General features: G+C 44.6%; 1 protein-coding gene across 1 annotated transcript in view; it reads left to right on the plus strand.

Moving 5' to 3' along the window:
- Positions 1–998: 998 nt before the first annotated feature.
- The window catches only part of ADCY5 (adenylate cyclase 5), a 222248-nt gene continuing 204366 nt past the window's right edge, over positions 999–18880 (plus strand). Inside the window, exon 1 of the mRNA XM_062578953.1 lies at positions 999–2269. Within this exon, the coding sequence (XP_062434937.1) occupies positions 1256–2269 (1014 nt within the window). The 5' untranslated portion in view covers positions 999–1255. The remainder of the gene's footprint in view (positions 2270–18880) is intronic.

Here is an 18880-nt window from a genome sequence, read left to right on the forward strand (position 1 = left end):
GACTGGCACAGGTGAGCACTCTCTCGCGGGCGGTGGCGGCCGGGTGGGCTGTTTCAGACGGGACCTCAGCAGCGTGGCCGGTTTGAAGTCCCGCTCCGCAAGCGCCGGCGGACGCGCGCGCCCTGAGGAGGCGCTAACGGCCGGCGCGCGCGACGCGCCGAAGGAGTTAACGGTCGCGCAGCGGCGGCCCGATCCCCCCCGGCCCGTCCCTCCGGCGGCGCCCATTGGCGGGTCGGCTAGCGGCGGCGCCCAATGGCGGAGGGCGGCGGCGCGCGGGGCGCCAATGGGAGGCGGCGGGGGGCGGGGGCGGGGGCCGGCGCGGCCGGCGCCCGGTTGAATGGGGAGTACAAAGCGGCGCGGGGCCGGGCCGGGCCGCTGCCGCCGCCGTCCCTGGCAGAGGCTCGCGCCGCGCCGCGGCCGAGGGAAAGCCGCGCCGCGCCGCCGCCTCGCTTTTCCGTCCTTCTCCTCCCTTTGGCATTTTCTTATCCCCCCCGCCCCTCTCCTCGGTGCCCGTGGGAGAAGCGCCGCCGCCGCCCCCAGGCACCGCTGAGGAGCGGGACCCCGCGCGGCCGCCGCCGCTGGGAGGCGAGGCGAGCCCGGGGCGCCGCCGCCCGGCCCGGGCAGCCCCGCCGCCGGCAGGGGATGCTCCCGCCGCCGCGGGCTGCCGCGGCCCTGCGCGCCTGAGCCGCCCCGGCGCCCTCCCCGCTCGCCGCCCCGCGCTGCTGCTGCGCCTGCGGCCGCCCCGTGCCCGGCCCCGAGCGGCGGGTGCCGGGGCGGCGCGCTGCGATGCGGCTCCTCCGCGGTGCCCGCAGCCGCCGCGGCTCGGCTCGGCTCGGCGGCGGCGCTCCCGGAGCCCGCTGAGGGCGGGCGGCTGTGAGGCGGCGGCGCGGCCCCTCGGCCCTGCCCGCCCCCGGCGGCGCCGCGCTCGCTCGGCGCTGTGGGAGCACCGGGGGGCGGCGATGGCGCCCGCCGCCGCGCGGCCCTGAGGGCCCCACCGGGGCCGCCCCGGCTCGGGGCGCCCGGGCTGCGCCGCGGCCGCCCGCGGGTTTTCCTTGCTCTTTTTTGTTTCGTTATTATTTTTTAAAAAAAACATATTTTTATTTTTTGCTTCCCCCTCCTTTTTTGGAGCTTTCACCCCTTGTCGTGGGGGAGCGCCCTGCCCCCCAAATCTTAGCCCCCCCACCCCCTGCCGCCTTCCCCCTCCGGGACTTGTGCTCGCTCCCGGCGCCCTCGCCGCTGCCCCTTCCCGCCGGGCATGTCCCGGTCCAACAGCGTGAGCCCCCCGGGCTTCGGTGGTCCCGCGCCCTGGGCGGGCGCCGAGCAGCACCGCTCGGCCTGGGGCGAAGCGGAGGCCCGGGCCAATGGCTACTCCTACCCGCTGCCTCCGAACAGGTCCTCGGGCAAGAAGGCCTCCCGCATGGCGAGCAGGTGGAGGAGCGAGGAAGACTACGAGCCGCAGGCGAGCCGGAGCCGCGGGGAGAGCGGCTGCAGGATGATGATGAGCTTTAGGTCCAAATCCGCCTGGCAGGAGCATGGTGACGAAAGTCGGCGTCATCGGTCCCGCCGCCCGCCCAGCACAGATCCCCCCACTGCCCCCAGTGATGCCAGCCCCCGGCAGCTGGGGGAGCAGGGGGAGGTGCGGCCCAGGTCTGTCGAGCTGGGGCTGGAGGAGAGACGCATCAAGGCCAAGATCGAGGAGCTGGAGGAGGAGGACGGGGACGAGGGGGACTCCGAGGTGGCCTTCTCCATGGGCAGCTGTTGCAGCAGCCTGCTGCAGATCTTCAGGTCCAAGAAGTTCCAGTCGGAGAAACTGGAGCGCCTCTATCAACGCTACTTCTTCCGACTCAACCAGAGCAGCCTCACCATGCTGATGGCCGTGTTGGTGCTGGTCTGTGTGGTCATGCTGATATTCCACGCCGTGCACGGCCGCTACGAGGTGTCCTACGTCGTGGTGCTCTCTCTGGCCATCCTGCTGATGGTGGTGCTGTGCATGGTGTGCAACCGCAACGAATTCCACCAGGACCACATGTGGTTGGCGTGCTACTCGGTCATCCTGGTGATCCTGGCTGTGCAAGTGGTAGGAGTTCTGCTGGTGTGGCCCCGGAGCGCCTCTGAGGGCATCTGGTGGACGGTCTTCTTTATCTACAGCATCTACACCCTGCTGCCAGTGCGGATGAGGGCCGCGGTCATCAGTGGGGTGGTGCTCTCTGCCATCCACCTGGCCGTCTCCCTCAAGATCAACGCTGAGGATAAGTTCCTCCTCAAGCAGGTAGGCAAGCCCCGAGCCTGTTTGTGCGAGCGCTTGGCAGCCCTGACCTGGCTGCCGCCTCGAGTAGTGAGAAGAGTGGGTTTAGCTGAGTTTTACAGGCCTGCCTGATGCCGAAAGGCTAACCGGCTTTCAGTCAAAACCCCAAGTAGTCTGATACAGAGCAGGATTTTGTTCAATGTGGTGGCTAGCCTGCAGTTCTGCTCCTTCAGAGCTGCGGTATTTCCTCCTTGCTGCTTTTCATGAAGATGCTAAACTAAAAACTTAAAAAAAAAGCTAAAAAAAAAAAAAAAACTTACTGGTTTCTAGTGTCTGCTGTTTCAGTGCACTGTCAAACAGCCTGCTAATGCCCTTCAGTTTTATTTTGTGTAAACAGCCCCACGCTAAGCGCACCTGTGGAATGGTATCTGTGCTTGCTGCCATGTCACAGAGAAATGTGTGGAAAAGTCTTGTGATTTTTATCTGATAGAGGTTATCCTCGTGTGTAATTCTAGAAACTAAATTCAATGTCAGTGCAGTGTTTGCTTAGGCATCAGAGAGCATGCTCCATATAAATATTAAAAAAGCTTCTGATTTAACAGGAAGGTGTTTGCTCTGAGATTTACTGGAAATATCCATAGTAAAGAAGCCCGAATAGAGTTCATATGCATCTAGAAGAAAAGAAAGAAGGATAAATGCAGATTATTATTTAACTATAGTTGTGATATCATGTTTAAGTGGAGCAGCTCGATTCACAGGAACAATAAGACTATTATTGAATGCATTACAGTGCATTTTTTAATTATTGTGTCTGTATAAACAACAGTAAAACAAGAAGCCACTCTTCTTTTCCAAGCAAAGGAACCAGCCCTCAGGGTCTTGTTCTTTAAGCTTACAAGACACCTTTGGCAGTCCGAAAAAGCATTGACTTAAAACCTTGTAGCTATATGGTAATCACTGTTGCTCTGAAGAGCAGGGATCTCCGTAAGGATGAGTCTATCACAAAGTCACCCCCGATGCTTGTATGTAACTGGGGGTTGTTTTTTAAAATCTGGTGTTTGGTAGCTTACGGTTCTATCACATAATACAAAATAGAGCATTGAACTTTGCTATAGCTGGCCTGAGTCTTGCTTCTAAATTGATTTGGTTTCCACCTATTTCAGTGTCAGAAGAAGTTCCAGGGCTTGCTTTTAAGTAAAACTCTGGTAAATCTGGGCTGTCACTGTTTTGCTCTACAATATATCCCCTGAAATTATTGTTATTTTAATTCTTCTTCTTTCTATTCTTTTCTCCTTAACTCTGCTTGGATAGTTTTTGGCTTTAGTTTTAAAGTTTGTTACAGATATTCTTATAAACTGCACATGACATTTTTCTTATGCTTGATATAAATGGATTTTTGTGAATTTCCAGCAGAGCATACCCTGTAAGCAGGATGGTTATGATTTTTCTGCTTCAGCTGGAAAAGTTGTCACATGTACTCTGCTCTTCCTTGCTGGGGCTCTGACTCTGCAAAGCGTTGTGCATATTCCTAACTTTATAAACAGACAGTAATCCCATTCAGTTGAGTGTATTTGGATATTGCTTTCTTAAATGTGAAAGCAAAGCTTATCAGGATTACGACCAGAAGACTTAAAAATCTGATGCAAGCAAAGTTCAGTTTTGAGGAAACTAATGAGTGCATGAAATGCTGTTACATTGGAAAGTGTTCATAACTGTATTTTAACAAGAAGGAGCCTAAATCACAAAGACCAAGTCATTGACTCTCTCACTGGAGAATCTGGGATAAGCTCAGGCTCCCAGTTGCTTATTCACATCACTAGACCTGCTCTCTCCCTTTCCAAATGTGGCAGAGTTACCTGTGAAAGGTTAAGAATTACGAATACATATGCACTTGTCAAAGGTAAGACATGGGCAGCAGAGGATGACAATATAGTAGTCACAAATCTCTGCATTTCACGGTTGCTTTCCCTCTCCTGCTAATGTTGGGTTTTACTACAGGTTGAGAATAAGAGCTCAGTTAATGAAGGAGATTCTTAGGAAGGAAGATTCTTAGGAGTCTTCTTTGTTTTCTGATACAAGGGTCTAGATCCTCCTGCGGTCTGAATTGGCCCGGAGCTACTGAATTTAGTGGAGTTGTTGTTCAAGGCCAAGAATTAAATTCTTCGTACGTTTGCGTATGTACATGATCTGCTATCTCTAGCTGTCTGATAGAAAAATCTGTTTCTGCAGAGCACATTGCCTCACAGCTATTAACAGGCCTTTCTCACTGGGGCTGTAGCTGGTTGCCATGGAAATCTGTTTTGTTCAGCTCTGCCCCACTGATGCGTATAAGCCCTCTTTCTTCCTTCAAAGCAGCATTGGCAAAGGTGGATGGAGACCAGATAAATCAAGAGGAAGGGGTTAAGTTGTTTTCAGTGACTTCACTCTGGTAGTCGCATCAGGCTGGATTTTGTGGAGCAGAAGTGGATAGTGAATGCGTTTGTGACTGTGACCAGATGGCTCGGCTCTTTATCCATAGCATTCCTAGAAGAAAGACTACTTAGAACTTGTATCCCCTCTCCTTGTTTTGACCGTTTTAACCTTAATACTTAAGTGAGTTCCTTTGTGTGTGGCTTTTCTTTTTGTTGTTGTTGTTTTGTTTTCTTAAATCTCCTCTCAGTTGCTTCCAAGCCTGGAAAAACCACACACTCTTGTTATGATCTGCTAAAATTCTTGTAATAAGCTGGATGACTCTTCTATAGGCTCCTGAGCACTTTTATGAGGCTCAAGAGCCTGCTGAAAACCTTGTTACTTCTCTAGAGAAAGAGAGTGAAATTATTCTTGGTTATATTGTATTCTCTCCCCTTTGGGAGAAAGGGAACATGTTGGATTCCCTTGCTGAGGATGCATGGTTTTATTGCCTGAATTAAATTGCTCTTAGCACTGCTGGATTTCTCTGTCATCAGACTTTCTGGTCGAAGGTGTATGCTACTCAGGCTTGTATCTTTAAAGGTGTAGGCCCCCTTCACTATTGATTCATAAAAGGTGTAAGGTGCTCAGCAGTTTCTGAATTTGTATGGGGATGGGAATAAAAGTGGTTGTGATTTGACTGAACTGCTTTTTTTAGTAATTCCTCTGTGTTCTCAGGACTTTCAAAGCAGGCTCTGACTCCTGGCTCCTAACCTGAGGAATCTGGGGTCTGTGGGTCAAAAGACTGTAGTACTGTGAGTGTGCTTAGCAAAAGCAGCAGGTATAGCTGGTACCTGTGCAAGTCTGATCAGAAAGAGACAATGATTTTGGCTTCTTGTATTTTCTGTTCCAATTAAACATCAATGTTAATTAATATGATTTACTGCATTATATGGCAAACTTTCCAAATGTATCCAGTGCTGAGGGAGGGAAGAAAAAAAAAAATATCCTGTTTGAGCATTTATTCACATCCAAAGACTACTGCTAGAAACAGAACATATTTAATATGTAACTACTCAAACTACTGATTTGATTGTATAAAGGTTCCTTCTGTACCTGTGATCAGTTAATTCTAGAGGGATTGACTTCAGATTTATTTGGAAGAGGATGAGTGAATTTGTCTTTACGTTTTTGTCCTTGTGTTATTCTAGGAAAGTTTGGATTACAAATGTGATTCAGTGCACAGATGTTTGCATCTTCCTTTCTTTGTATATCCTACATATCTCCTCCTAGGCCAGACTTTTCCGTGTGATGGTTGTGATATACTTTCAGGCTCTGAAAACACAGTGGACTCCATAATTCATATAAAAAGTACTTTACATGCTAATGAGACTAATACTTAACTGAGAAAGGAATATACCAGTTACTGATAACCTGTCTTGTGTTCACAACAAAGGTGATACCATGATACTGAGACTTAATCTATGTTCCAGTAGGAAAAACCTACCTAGCTGGCCCACAAACTCTGTACAGACATGGAAAGAACCTACAGGATATGGGTTGCAGATGCTTAACTTAAATCATGTGAGTAGACCTATTGCCCTCAGTACACATAGTCTGGAGTAAGCACTGGCATTTTTGTAAAAAACTAGGGGCTAAGGGACAGGGAGTTTCACAAGGGAATTTATTGGGCTCTGAATCAGAGTTAAAAAGGGATGGGGACTGTGTGTGGGAGGGAGTGGTCTTGTTTTCCCAAACAAACCTGTTTTATTGTAACTTTCTGAGGTTCCTTGTTCAAGGATACAGTTAAGCCTCTGTAGTTTATTAACTCATTGAGTGGGTGACTGTTAAGAGAGCATAAAAACAGAAGACTATGAGAAAGATCTTTATTTATTGTCTTGTGTCCATAAAGTCATGAAAAGAGAAACTTCTATGTTCAAATCTTTTTTCTTCCTCAACTATTACTGCAAACCTTCTACGAAGGATTTTAAATGTCTGAGTTTTGAACAGCTGCCCCAGCACATGGCTCTTGTTTATGGTGCTCAGATTCAGGACTCCTGATGTTGAACTCCTTGTTGCTCAGCCCCATTCCATATGCCTCCATCATAACAGCATTACATTAATACTCCTCATCCTTCTCTTCTGAGAAATATGCATGTGTTGGCCTTTCTCCCTGTCAGTCCATGTTAATGATATGTGATTGATCCGCAGCTGCATGGGGGCGCTCTCGAAAGTGTCGTGTTTCAATTTAACCGTTTCTATGAAGATGTTGCTATGAAAATGTGTGCAGCTTCTCTTTTTCCTTTCTCTAAACAAACTGTCACTTCAGCTGAGCTAAAAACAACTTTTTACTGTAATAGAATATTGGCTTTTGTCTTATAGTATCTTTTAGCATCTCATAACGATGCTTTTTAGATGCAATTTAATTAGCATTCTGTGAGAAGCTAGTTACATATCAGGAGAAATGTAACTGTGTGTTTCATCTGAGTAGTAGCGTGCTTAAGATGTGTAGACGCTGACTAATTTTGAGACTAATGGTTTCTCAGGTATGTGTTACTGAAATGCATTTTCATAGTTTTATATAGCATTTATTCATAAAGAAAGAGAAATATGCAACTGAAATACAGATGTATATGTCATTTCTTTACAGTTTTGTGCTGTGTGCCTTATTCTTCTCCAACTGGAAAGTAAATTTGAGTAAGGTTCATTTTAGACCTAATGTTAAGGCCCTCAGCTGCATGAGGCCAGATGCTGCATGTCTCATGGCACATAATATCTTGTTCTGCATAAATGCTGATTTTGGTAGACCTGCTAATTCCATTAGATGTCCTTCAGCAAGAGTATCAATTGAAGAATTTGCCTGAGCAGGAGGTTGACTTAAGTCAGTAAAAGTCCAGGATTTGGGGCCTTTAGTTTGGGAAAACAGGCAACCTGAAGCATTCAGCAGCTGTTGCACTGATAACTGCCTTCCCTGGTGTAATTCTGTAGTAGACCTAATTAAATTAATCCATGAGGTATTGTATATCAATTAGTCCTTAGTAGAAATATTGTCTGTATCTCTTGGGAGTGCATGTGTTACTTCAGGTTTATAAAGGCATATCTATTTTTCTTTCTTATATCTTAAATTATCCTATGATCCTGTTACCTCCTAACCTTCCTCCCCTGCTTACTCCCCTCTCCCACCCCAAACTTATTTGCAGTTTTACTGAAATGTTCACTGATACTACTAACTGTTAGTGGAATTGTGTTTACTGAGTGCTGTGTACCTATTTTCTGTGTTACTGGATTCATGATAGGTTTGTTGTCTGGGTATACTGATCCATTTGACTTGTTTCTCTCAGCCTTGTGGTAACAACTACAGTCTTATAGCTGGCTTGGAACTTGGTGAATTGGACATGAAACTCTGTGGGGATGATATAGGTGCATTGCTGTTCCAGATGCACTAGTTCTAGCAAAAGATTTCTCCTTTCAGGTGCTTTTATGATACGCTTGAAAAAGCAAGGTATGATAGTTCTGTTTATTTCTGAAGGGATGAAGATATTTCAGCAAAATCTTGGCACATTACATTAGGATTTGTGAGGCAGAACTATAGCTTTGGGGGCTCTAATCTTACAAAGTGGTTGTTGTTGACTTGTCCTTAAGTGTCCTGGCTCTATAGTTTGGTTTGACACAAATGTGACCCTTAAACTCTGTCATGGACCTATCCAAGCCAGGACATCTTATTTGCATGGTCTTCTATTATTAACTGCATTCAGATGAGACATAAACTTGAATTGCAGTAGAAACCAAACATTGATGATCCTGGAACTTGTTCTGCCTTCTCAGACCCTGAATCAGCTGCAGTGCTTCCCAAATGCTGTTTTTCTGAGTTAGCTGTTGCTTGAACAGTACTCCTGAAGTCAGGGATGGAAGAAGACTGGGATCCTGCCCAGCTGGAATGTGAACTTTGGGCACCAGACTGTTCTCCAAATGCATTAAATTTGTATTTGATTAGCTAATCCTTCAGTCATGCACCACAGATCCCTCTGACTCTTAAGAAGAAAATTGGAAGAATTGCTAACTTCTTGGCTATTTTAGTAACTGAAACACTGTCTTTTGGGAATAACTAGTTTTGTCTTTGTGGGATACTGTTCTCACCTTCTAATCAAATAAAAAAAACTTTCCTCCTGTCCTGGCACAACATACAGTGAAAAATCTCCAGCAGCAGTTGTAACACTGACAGGTAAAAATTGAAATTATTTTGACAGCAGCTTCCATGTGTGTGGTAAAATGGTCTGTCCTGTAGCTGTTAGTGGTTTCTGAGAACCTGTGCTTTGACAAGTTCCTGTCCCCCTCATTTTCTTTTATTTTTCTGTTTTTTTTTTTCCTTCTTCTTTCTTCCCCTGTGTAGTTGGGTGCAGTTCGGAGAACATACCTTTTGTTTGAGGAGGTGAAGGACAGTGCTCCAGATTCTGCTAGCCTTGGGCAACCTTTGTATTCCCATATGCTTTTTATTGTAGCATTTACAAGCTGCCTTGCACAGATAATATGTACCCAAAAAATGTAGTGCAGAGGGAGTTGGACTGCACCAGTGTCCCCAGAGCCTTCCAACTAGTACATGATTTGCCACATGCTTTTTTCATGGCCGAGAGGGGTAGGATACTGACGAAGTGTATGAGAGGAATGTAAAGATTCACAGCTTCTGGGAAGCGGGTGGGGTTCATGTATAACTAGTGTATGACTTTTTTTTCATCTCCTGTGAGTCCTATGTTTTGATGTGGGATACAGTCAGTGTTAGTTCCTTCCCTCCGTCTGAAGTCTAGCCTAGTGATCTTAACTTGTGATATCTTGCAATATCTTGCATTCAGAGGATGCTTTCTTCTTGTTTTTAAATTGATGGGTTTTGTTTTTGCTTTACCCAAGGTGTACCATTCTACTGCCAGAAGTTTAAATTAATTCATTATCCTAGAGTCCTTAGGCAAGGTAAAAACCCAAGGGGAAAGCTCACATGAGTGAAAAAACACAACCCCAAAGATTTAAAAAAGATAATCTAGATACGAGGGGGTGTGAGAAAGAGACAAGAATTTTAATGTCTCTCTTGAACACCAAAATATTCTCACCTTGTTGCAGGAAAGCTGGAAATTTCTAGCACTTAATAAGATCACAATAAAATGGTTGTCAGACCAAGATAAGAGTCAAAATGCTTTTCATCACCTACAATTGGACCAGTCTTAAGAAAATCTCTACTTAATGTTTTATGATCACGAGTCTTGCCAGCCTCATCATTGGCAGATACAGAACAGTGTCATTGAGCAGATATGCAGTAGAATTTGGCATGAGATAATCCTGTTCTGACACATAGGAATGGACTAAATCATTTTAAAACTCTGCTTTTAACTTTTGCTTTCAACATGTTGTTTGAACATTTAGGAAGCTCTTCCCCCTGAGAAGTCTAGTAATCAGACAAGCTTGTGAGCTATTGCAACCAGACATTCAGCTTTGCACTGCAAAGGTGACACACTTATGAGTGGCAAGAGAACCCCACAGCTTCAAAATCTATGGACAATGTTGGCATTGCTGACGAAATCCCTTCTAGTGCTAGGTCAGCCTCACTGAGGCTGATACTAGCTAGGATTTCCTTTTTAGCAATTGCTATAGAAAGTTTCATCATAGCATCGAGCTTTCCTTGTTCTGCAAATAAAAAAAACCTTTATGTACTTCTTTTCTTCCATATCCATCATGAGTCATTAATGCAGTTGGGATGTATCCTTGTTCTGTTACCTGCATTGTCTGGTGATAGCATCAGTGTGCACCATGTGGTCATCATACTCCTGTCCTTCCTACCACTTAGCAGCAAAGGCCCCAGAAGATACGTATCTCAAAGTAGCCTGAATCCCGCCTATGTGACTAATTACTCTGCAGTTTGAGTGATGAACGTTTTAGATGAAATATTAAACTTTCTCTTTTTTTCATCAGTTTTACACATCCATAGAACACTTTATTTCCCCCCCCCTCCCCCCCCCCCCCCCCAGAGAAATGGGTCTTTATGGTATTACACTGCCTAGCTATCATCCTCCCTCTTTCTGGGAAACTTTTGTTTAGGGGGAGGAAGAGAGAGGTAGAGTTATAGATTAAAGCCACTCTACAGATTTAACATACAGATTTCATAGTATCAGAGTGCATTATGAGACAGTAAACAAAGGACTATGCAACAGAGGAGGCATATAAATAGTGGCTTCCCCCTCCTTCCCCTAGGAAGTTAGAAATGGATCTCAAAGCAGCAACTTACACAAACTATCCCTTAAATGTGCTTGCAGCTTGTATAAGGTGTGCTATCTCACTTCACAGTCGAAAGAAAAGGCTATGATATTGCTTGCAAGAATCAGTTGTGAGACATTTCTAATGTAGATAGTTCCCTGGCTGTATTTTCCCCTTCACAAAAAAGCCATGGCTCTTTATCTGTATTTCCCTCTCTAGAGTAAATGCCACAAGCACTGATCTCTGTGCACCTCAGACTCTGGAAACTGAATTCCTAGAGCTAGCAATGTGGTAAGGAACTACTCAAATCAGTATTTCTAAAAACAGTCAGCTTGCCAGTCAGCCCACAGATGACAGAGCTACTCAGACAGGCTTGCTGAGTGATGAATTCTTTCCATTTGCTGGGAGGTACCCAACAGCAGCTTTGTTCGTATTCTTGCTTAATGTATGGGGATTTATGCACAGAATTGTACAAATGGGCAGACCAAGGAATGCACTATTAAGGAAGATGATGTTTCCAACTGAATGGGATTTCTTTTTTTCAGGTATGTGGTTACTAATAGTCTCATAGAGGAAAAGAAGAAATGCTGTGTAGTACTAGAAAGGAGTATATCATGCAGGGTGGTGGGAGATCAGGTAGTTAAAATGCATCGGTCTCACCAGCCTTAAAAGCTGACTGCAGCCTTTAAAGCTGTTAAACATGGGATAGGTACTGCTATTCTGAAGTGATGTCTGTGGCTCTTAAGGCCAGAAAGGAGTACTATGATCATTTAACACAGCCCACAGAAGTTTTCTCTGACACATAATGATTTCTTCTGTTCAGTTGGCATGGAGGGGGAAAGAAAAGTTAAATACTGAATTAAACAGTATTTCTCAGTTGAAAAAGGAATCTGCAATGATCTTGGAGCTGAATATGAACAGAACCAGCAATTTCCTCCTCCCTCCCCTTAGTAGAAGAAGATTATAACACCCTGTGATGGAACATATTGGGGGTAATTTGCTGCTCAGGGTGGCATCTTCCACTTAAGACATAATGCAGATGGTCATGTTAGTTTGTGAAGGGACTCTGACATCATGCCCAGATTTCATACTGCGTAATTATGTTCTTGCCTTCTTAGCTGTAGTTGAATATGCCATTTTTCTGTGCTCATTTTCTATTCTGAACTCTTTAACAGTAAACGACAACGCTGTTGAATAGCTGCTGTGCATGCAAGTGATTTTACAGCCATAGCTGAGAAACTTGCAAGGGTGTTGACAAGCCAAAAAATGAGGAAATGGCTAGGAAAATACAATTCATAACTTTATGCTAGTGTGCTGAAGTAAGTGCCATGCTGCTGATTAGTCTGACAGATGCACTGATAACTTTTGAAAGCTAATGGTGGGGATACCGTTGAAGGTGTCTCCTGAAGTCAGCTACACCATCCCACAACATCAAGACAAGACCAGCTCAGTCTCAACCGTTTGTGGCAGATCCTACATCACACTCATTGAAAACTCCTGTGCATATGTGCTTTGGGGGTCACAGACATGCTGATTTTGCTTATTTTTAAGGAGCTTGGTTGGGATTTGAGGGGGAAAAAGTAGGGAAGAGAAGTCCACTACTAAGACTCTCTTGCTTTTCCTCACCTTATGAAACTGCCTCTTCACTTCCTTGTTTTAACCTATCTCTACTTCCAAAGAAAACCACCTGAAACCTGCAGTTTCCATCTCTATTTGTAACAAACAATAAATTTGTATGACATCTGGCACAGCTGGGTCTTATTCCTGAGGCAAGGCTCAGGGCTCTTGAGAGCACTGCAGTGCAGATAATAAACCTGAACACTGAATGTCCTTTCACAGGTGACATCCCTTTCAATGTGTATTCCTTCTCAGCTGTTTAGGAAAGGTGCACTTAATTAACTTCATTCCTGACTCATTAGCACATTAGGGTTACTTCAGGGGCTCTTGAAAGCTCTTGAACTCTATACCTTTTGCAGCTACTATGGAAATGGCTGTGAATAGTTACTTAAGGAAGTATTGCCAAAATATTTCCAAAAATATTTGTCTTTTATTAGATAAAGTGAAGAAGTTGTAATTTATTTTTTCTTTTTCTTTTCTTTTTTTTTCTTAACTGATAAAGGTAATGAGTATCTGGCAGCAGTCATGATACCAAGTGGAATGCACGTTCATGTGCACCCTAGGTATGCCACAAGAAACCACTAAACAGAGGTTGCTGTCCATAGCTGAAATCACCTTATTCTCCTGTTTTAGATGCAAATACTCCCAGAGGGAACACAAACTAAGTCAAGTCACACTTGCTAAGAGGAACATTCACACAGATTTAACAAAACTTGCTCAATTTACTCTGATGAACTTTTCTGAACAGACAAACCTTTACTGTAATATCTCCAGGGTAAGACACACTAGCATGTGGGAGTACTTAATGTTACCGTAGTGCGTTGCCCATATATGCTGTTTTCTATTAACAGAGATACAGTGTCACCCTCTGTTCTGCATGCTTACCCCTTTGGCAAGGCCCGGGGCCAGTTGTGATAGGGACAGAGCCAAGAGAGTAGCTTATCTGTTATGTTTAGCCTGCCCTTGACCCTGTTCGAAGCTGCTTCTCGGGATCCTGGTCACGAGTGTCTCCTTGATGTGGCCCCTTCTGTGCCAGGGGCTGCTGCAACTGCTCCCAACTTATCCCACACAGAGGCATGATCTGCTTTCAGAGCTCTTGGCCTCTTGGTTGGGGCTGAGAGGGTACCTTTCTACTGCCAATTCTTTAGCAGCTGTGTCTGTGATAACATCCTGTAATAAGATGTAGGTCTAGGAGCCCGAGTGGTTAAACACTGAATTGGCAGATGATACAGTTCTGTGGCACTTCAAGGGTAAAATCTTTGTTGGGGAGCTTCCTTCACTTGCTTAAGTTCCCCCTGTGTTTCAGCCACCTGTAATATTGCATGCACTGATTCAGCCAGTGCTTCCCCATGACAACACTGTATCTGCTGTATGTAAAATGTCATGGGTAAAGATCTTTACAGCCCCCCTGCCTGCCAAACCTCCTGCTTGAGTTTATTAAAGTAGGATGCTCTGCTCAAGCAAGTGGCATTGCTGGTAGAAACTTAAGGTTTGGTTCTGGATGGAGTGGGAGAAGGTTTTGATTTCCTTTTAGTATAGAGTTAAAAAAAAGAAACCCTGATAGGTACCTTTTGCACAAACAGTGGCTTTAAGTAGGGCTGCAGTTTGCTGGGCTGAGTTAAATAGCTTTTGAATCTCAATGGCCTGGATACCTCTTTCTCTGCTAGTCCCTGTCCTGGTCAGAATTAATAGTAATCTTACTTCTGTTCAAACTATACCTTAATCCTTCATTGCTTTGTCTATTTTTTAATTTATCACCACTGGAAATGAGTTGGAATCTAAATGTGTTCTGTGTATCACCAAAAATATCTTTTTTTCCCTCTGGCTGCTTGCAAAGTGCCTTTAACTTCCCTCGGGGCTTTTCTGTATGAAGGGACAGCTGGTGTAGAACAATAGTGACTGATTTACATTGATCAATCCTCACATTACTGAAAAGTATCTATTTTATTCTAGCCACCCTGCAGTGCATGCTTTTCAGGGACACTGGTGGGACATGCATCTGCACTGTCTTCACTCTCTCCCCAGCCTGACTGCTTTGTAGGTCCTGAAAAACACCCTTGGGAAGAAATACTATAAATATTTAGTAGTGAGAGGTGCATTTTTTCCCCTCCTACCACAGTATGATAATTGATCACTAAAGTTTTGGTTTCGTGGAGTTTGTTCACGTATCCTTTGACAGCAGAGCCTGTCAAGGAGACTATTAAACTCAGCAACCAAAATGATATTGCCACCAGTCTAGTTTTAGCCCACCTCAGCTAAAGTTAGTCCATTTATTTGGACCAAAATGGGCCAGGGAGTGGACATACTTACCTGAGCTGGCAGATTAGAGGGGTGGGTAATATCTAGGGGAAAACAGCAGCAAGGAACCAAGAGCAAACACAGATGCAGAAGCTGTAGGTGCATCCTGATAGGGATGTGTGTTACTTCCAGACTTGTGCTGGAGGGAAGGGCATAAAGCTATATTTTCAGGAAACTCTTGGCGTAACAGGAGAGAAGATGGTCCTAAGCAGGCTTTTCCACTTGCTGTGTACCTGCAGCCCACCTTTCCTTTCTGTTTGCTTGCTCTCTGACCTCCTCAGTGATGTGAGCAGCTGTAGGAAGAGGTGTCAGGCAGCTCTGTGTTCCTGCTGCTGGTGCTGATTTTTCCGGTGAACTTAATGTGTGGGGATAGCTAGGATGAGCCCCAGTAACTGTCAGCTTTCACTGACAGCAATCAAGTGTTATACCTCACTGACGAAAGGAGGAACAGTTGCATAAGGTACCTGCAGCTGCAAGTGAATCTTCATTGCCCTGTACTCAAAAATGACAGAAGAGAGCAATTTGCTTCAGTAGCTGATACCTCCACTTACCTCTGTAAGAAACTCCAAGCTTTGCTTATATTTATTTTGAGTATCTCCAGCAGTCTGGCTAAAAGTTCTCTCTTCAGTCTTTAAACAAATTGTAGTGGATAACTTGATTAAAAAGAGACATTGCTCAACTCCTTCCATTTTGCTTTGGTATGAGCAGAGTGTAAGAGAGCATCGTTTAGCAAGTGTTATTTTGGAAGCCTCTCCTATTCCACGGGATTAAAGTAGTGCCTGCTCCCTCACATGTGAGAGCTATTTGTTATCACAGCATGGGAATTGGTGCTGCAAGTGAAGTCAACACAGGTGTTTTCTGGCTCTTTAATGGCTTGCTTTCCTCCTCTGCCAAAAGAACAGCCAGGTAGTCTCAAGGGAACCTGCTGCTTTCTGATATTTAATTTGCTTCAGGCATACTTTGGTATTCCTGCCTCTTTCTTTTGCTGCTCAGCTTGGCCTGCTTGCCTGCTCCTGCTACCAGTATTGTAGAGGAAACACAAGAAATTTGCTGTGAATTGCTGGACATGCTGCAGTTGGGCCTGACAGTCTTCTAGCACTGTCATTCCTGTAAGTGCTTTATCATTTTCAGTTTCTAACTTCTTTTCAGTAGAATGTTTGAGTGATTTCTGCTGAACTACAGTGAAAGTTTCATCATTTGGCAAAGGAAGATACAGGTAAGAAATTGCAGAACAATTCTTCTGTTAACCATCTTTTTGATTTAGGTATCACAGTGACAAGGGCCTAAAGATATCTGAGATACACAGTGTTTGTTTGTGATTACATATGATTTTTGCTGAAGGGTATGTATCCTGGAGGTTGTATGGAGTGTGCATAAACTCCATATATATGGAATTGCATGGTGTGTGCCTTAACTGGAATATTAACTGCTGCAGAAGATTTTTAAAACAGGAGATTGGATAAGAAATGTATGGAGAAACAAACTGGAAGCTGAATACTGACCAGTTATGGAAAAAGCTGTGGGTTTAAATGCTAGAAGAGACCTTGCAAGTACTGACAGTAAGAGGAGGGCATGGAAATGCACATGGAGCATATTGATTTGATCATATGTTTCAGTGCAGGCCTCCTTGTATGGCTTTCTTTGTACCACGGACCACCCATCTAGTTTTTTTTTCCTGTATGCCTAACGAGCAGTATCTGCAGAGTGTCTCCAAATACACCTTTTCATAGGAAGCTTCTAACTTCTGAAATGCATTTTTGAGATGGAAGCTATTTTTTCATGGTGTAGGCTTGCTCTGGACTAAAGCACAGAGTAGGAAGTTTCACTCTGAATGGATGCGGTAGGCAAGAGGGGAAAGTCCCTCTAGTCACTGGAAAAAGAAGAAAAATCACCTCAGAGAATGCTTCCACTGAAGATTATGCACTGGGTGAATCGTGCTACTTTGAGTGCCTTGTTCTGATGCTCCATGGATTGTTGAGACAGCTCAAATATGGGCCAATTTTTCTTCTAAACAATATGTGTGCAGAGAGAAGCAAACAAGTTGATGCTTTCTAGATATGTGGGTCAAGTGCCATTTTGTTGAGGGAACGGGGAGGTTTTTATTTAGCCTGCACTAATGCACGAGCATTTCCTAATTTTGATGTGCTGGGTTCCTACACTGTTACTCTGCTGAATGCTGTTTAAACAGGAGAGTGCATCAAATCTTATTTTTTGTGTCTTTAGGAATGCCAGGTTATGAGATTTACTAAGATGGGGGGAGTTCATAAAGGGTGCACAAACTGCGTAGCTGTGGCTGTCTTCAAAGCCAGCTCCAAAATCTTAAAAAGCGCTGCCATGGAAGAACTGGGTGACTTTGGGGAAGAGTGGGGACAGAAAGAGAGAAAAATGGAAAGGACTTTATCAAATAAATTCTAAAGGACTGTATAGCCTTGTTCTGTGAAGTAATAACTGTATGGAACTGACTGTTGTTTAGGTGGTTTTAGGGGATGGAGTATTAACAGTGGTGAAAACAGTACAGGAGGAGAACCATGCATCCATGCTGGCACTTACTATATGTGTTGCCATGGAATTTCCAAAGAGGGCCCTAAACAAAACAGCATTATAGAAAAACAATAAAGCATTGTCAGCAGTGGCTGAGGAAACTATGCTGGCACCTCTTTCCATAAGTGTGCTTTAAACTGGTTCTTGTTCCCAGTGTTTCTGCAATCACTGCACGCACAGCTCTGTTAGGATCTGCCTTGAAGGGCAGTTCTGTGAAACTATGCTATAGCAAGTGGTGGCTGGGCTTTGCTAGGCTTTGTTGGCTTGGGCTTAATGTGTTTGCATTTGGAATTCATTCAAATATAGCTACTTTTCCTAAAAGTCTCTCCCCTGCCCCTATCGCAATAACTTGCCGTAAGGGGAAAAAAATCTATGGAACAACACAATTCTGTCTGAACAACCATGTTCGTTTAGAGTTGCCTTACTTTGAGTCTGGGAGGTTGTATTCTAGGCCTCTTCAGAGATTGTGTATTTGATCTGAGATTTTGTTCATTTGTTCAGCCCCATGAGCCAGCTGAATCTCTCTTAAAGTTGGGGTATTTATGAGGAGCATGATAGGAATGATCTGTTCCTCCTGAATGTGCATGCATAGGGAGTGTCCATTGTGATCATGGTGGAGAGAGACATAGTACCAGAAAAGAGGGGTTTGGGCATATTGTGGAGCATGTAATACTTGTCACAGTGAACCTGTGGGATAGCTGGTTTAACCTACCTGCCTCACAGCACAGGGGGGAATGCTTATGGCTTCCTGAAGTCCTTAGCTTTTTGGTCTGAATATCTGGGGGCCTGAGGAAAGGGTGAAACCTTGTTTGCTATATCTTTGTGGGTTGGTTAACCTGAAAAACACATTTTTTCTAAAGCCACTCTTTCATCTAGTGCCTAGGCACTCGCCATGGGATACCTTAGGCATCTGAAAGCTGAGTAGGTTTAGGTTCCCAGAAAGCCTTCTAAATTTAGGTACCTAAATTCTTCCTAATTAGTATTTTTCATTGATTAAATGGTGTGACTGCCTCCTCTTGCCTCAAGTCACTACTACTGAATAAATAAGTTTGTGGGCATCTGTATTTACTACTGCTCTGTCATGCTTCTGAATGTAGTTGCACTTGAATAAGCATGAGCTGCCTGACCAGTCTTGCATACTACAGCAGGATGATTACATATGTGATCAGTAATAGCAATTGGTTTGGGGGAGAAGAAGAGATTCCTAGGGCACCTTTGACTAAACTGAACAGCAGACTTGGACCAAAAATGAAAGAAAATAGAATATACTCAGGCTCGTGTGTGTTGGGTTGTTAAAACACAAAATGTTTTAACTGTGAATGCAAATTCAAACTTGAATGTTTGGAGATCAAAAATCAACAAATTACTACTGAAAATGCTTTGTGCCTTGGCCTGATGGGGGAAGGGCATGGTCTATGTTGTGCAGGTGAAAGGCAAGCACATAGGCCTGCGAATGGTTGGCTACAGCTTCCTGATTTAATTCTGTGCTTGCAATCCTGCTTCCCTGTTACCCTCTCGTCTCCACCTTCCTCTCTTACTGCTATCCACATCCAG

Source organism: Rhea pennata, chromosome 6, assembly GCF_028389875.1.
Source record: "Rhea pennata isolate bPtePen1 chromosome 6, bPtePen1.pri, whole genome shotgun sequence".
In the NCBI taxonomy this organism is placed as follows: Eukaryota; Metazoa; Chordata; class Aves; order Rheiformes; family Rheidae; genus Rhea; species Rhea pennata.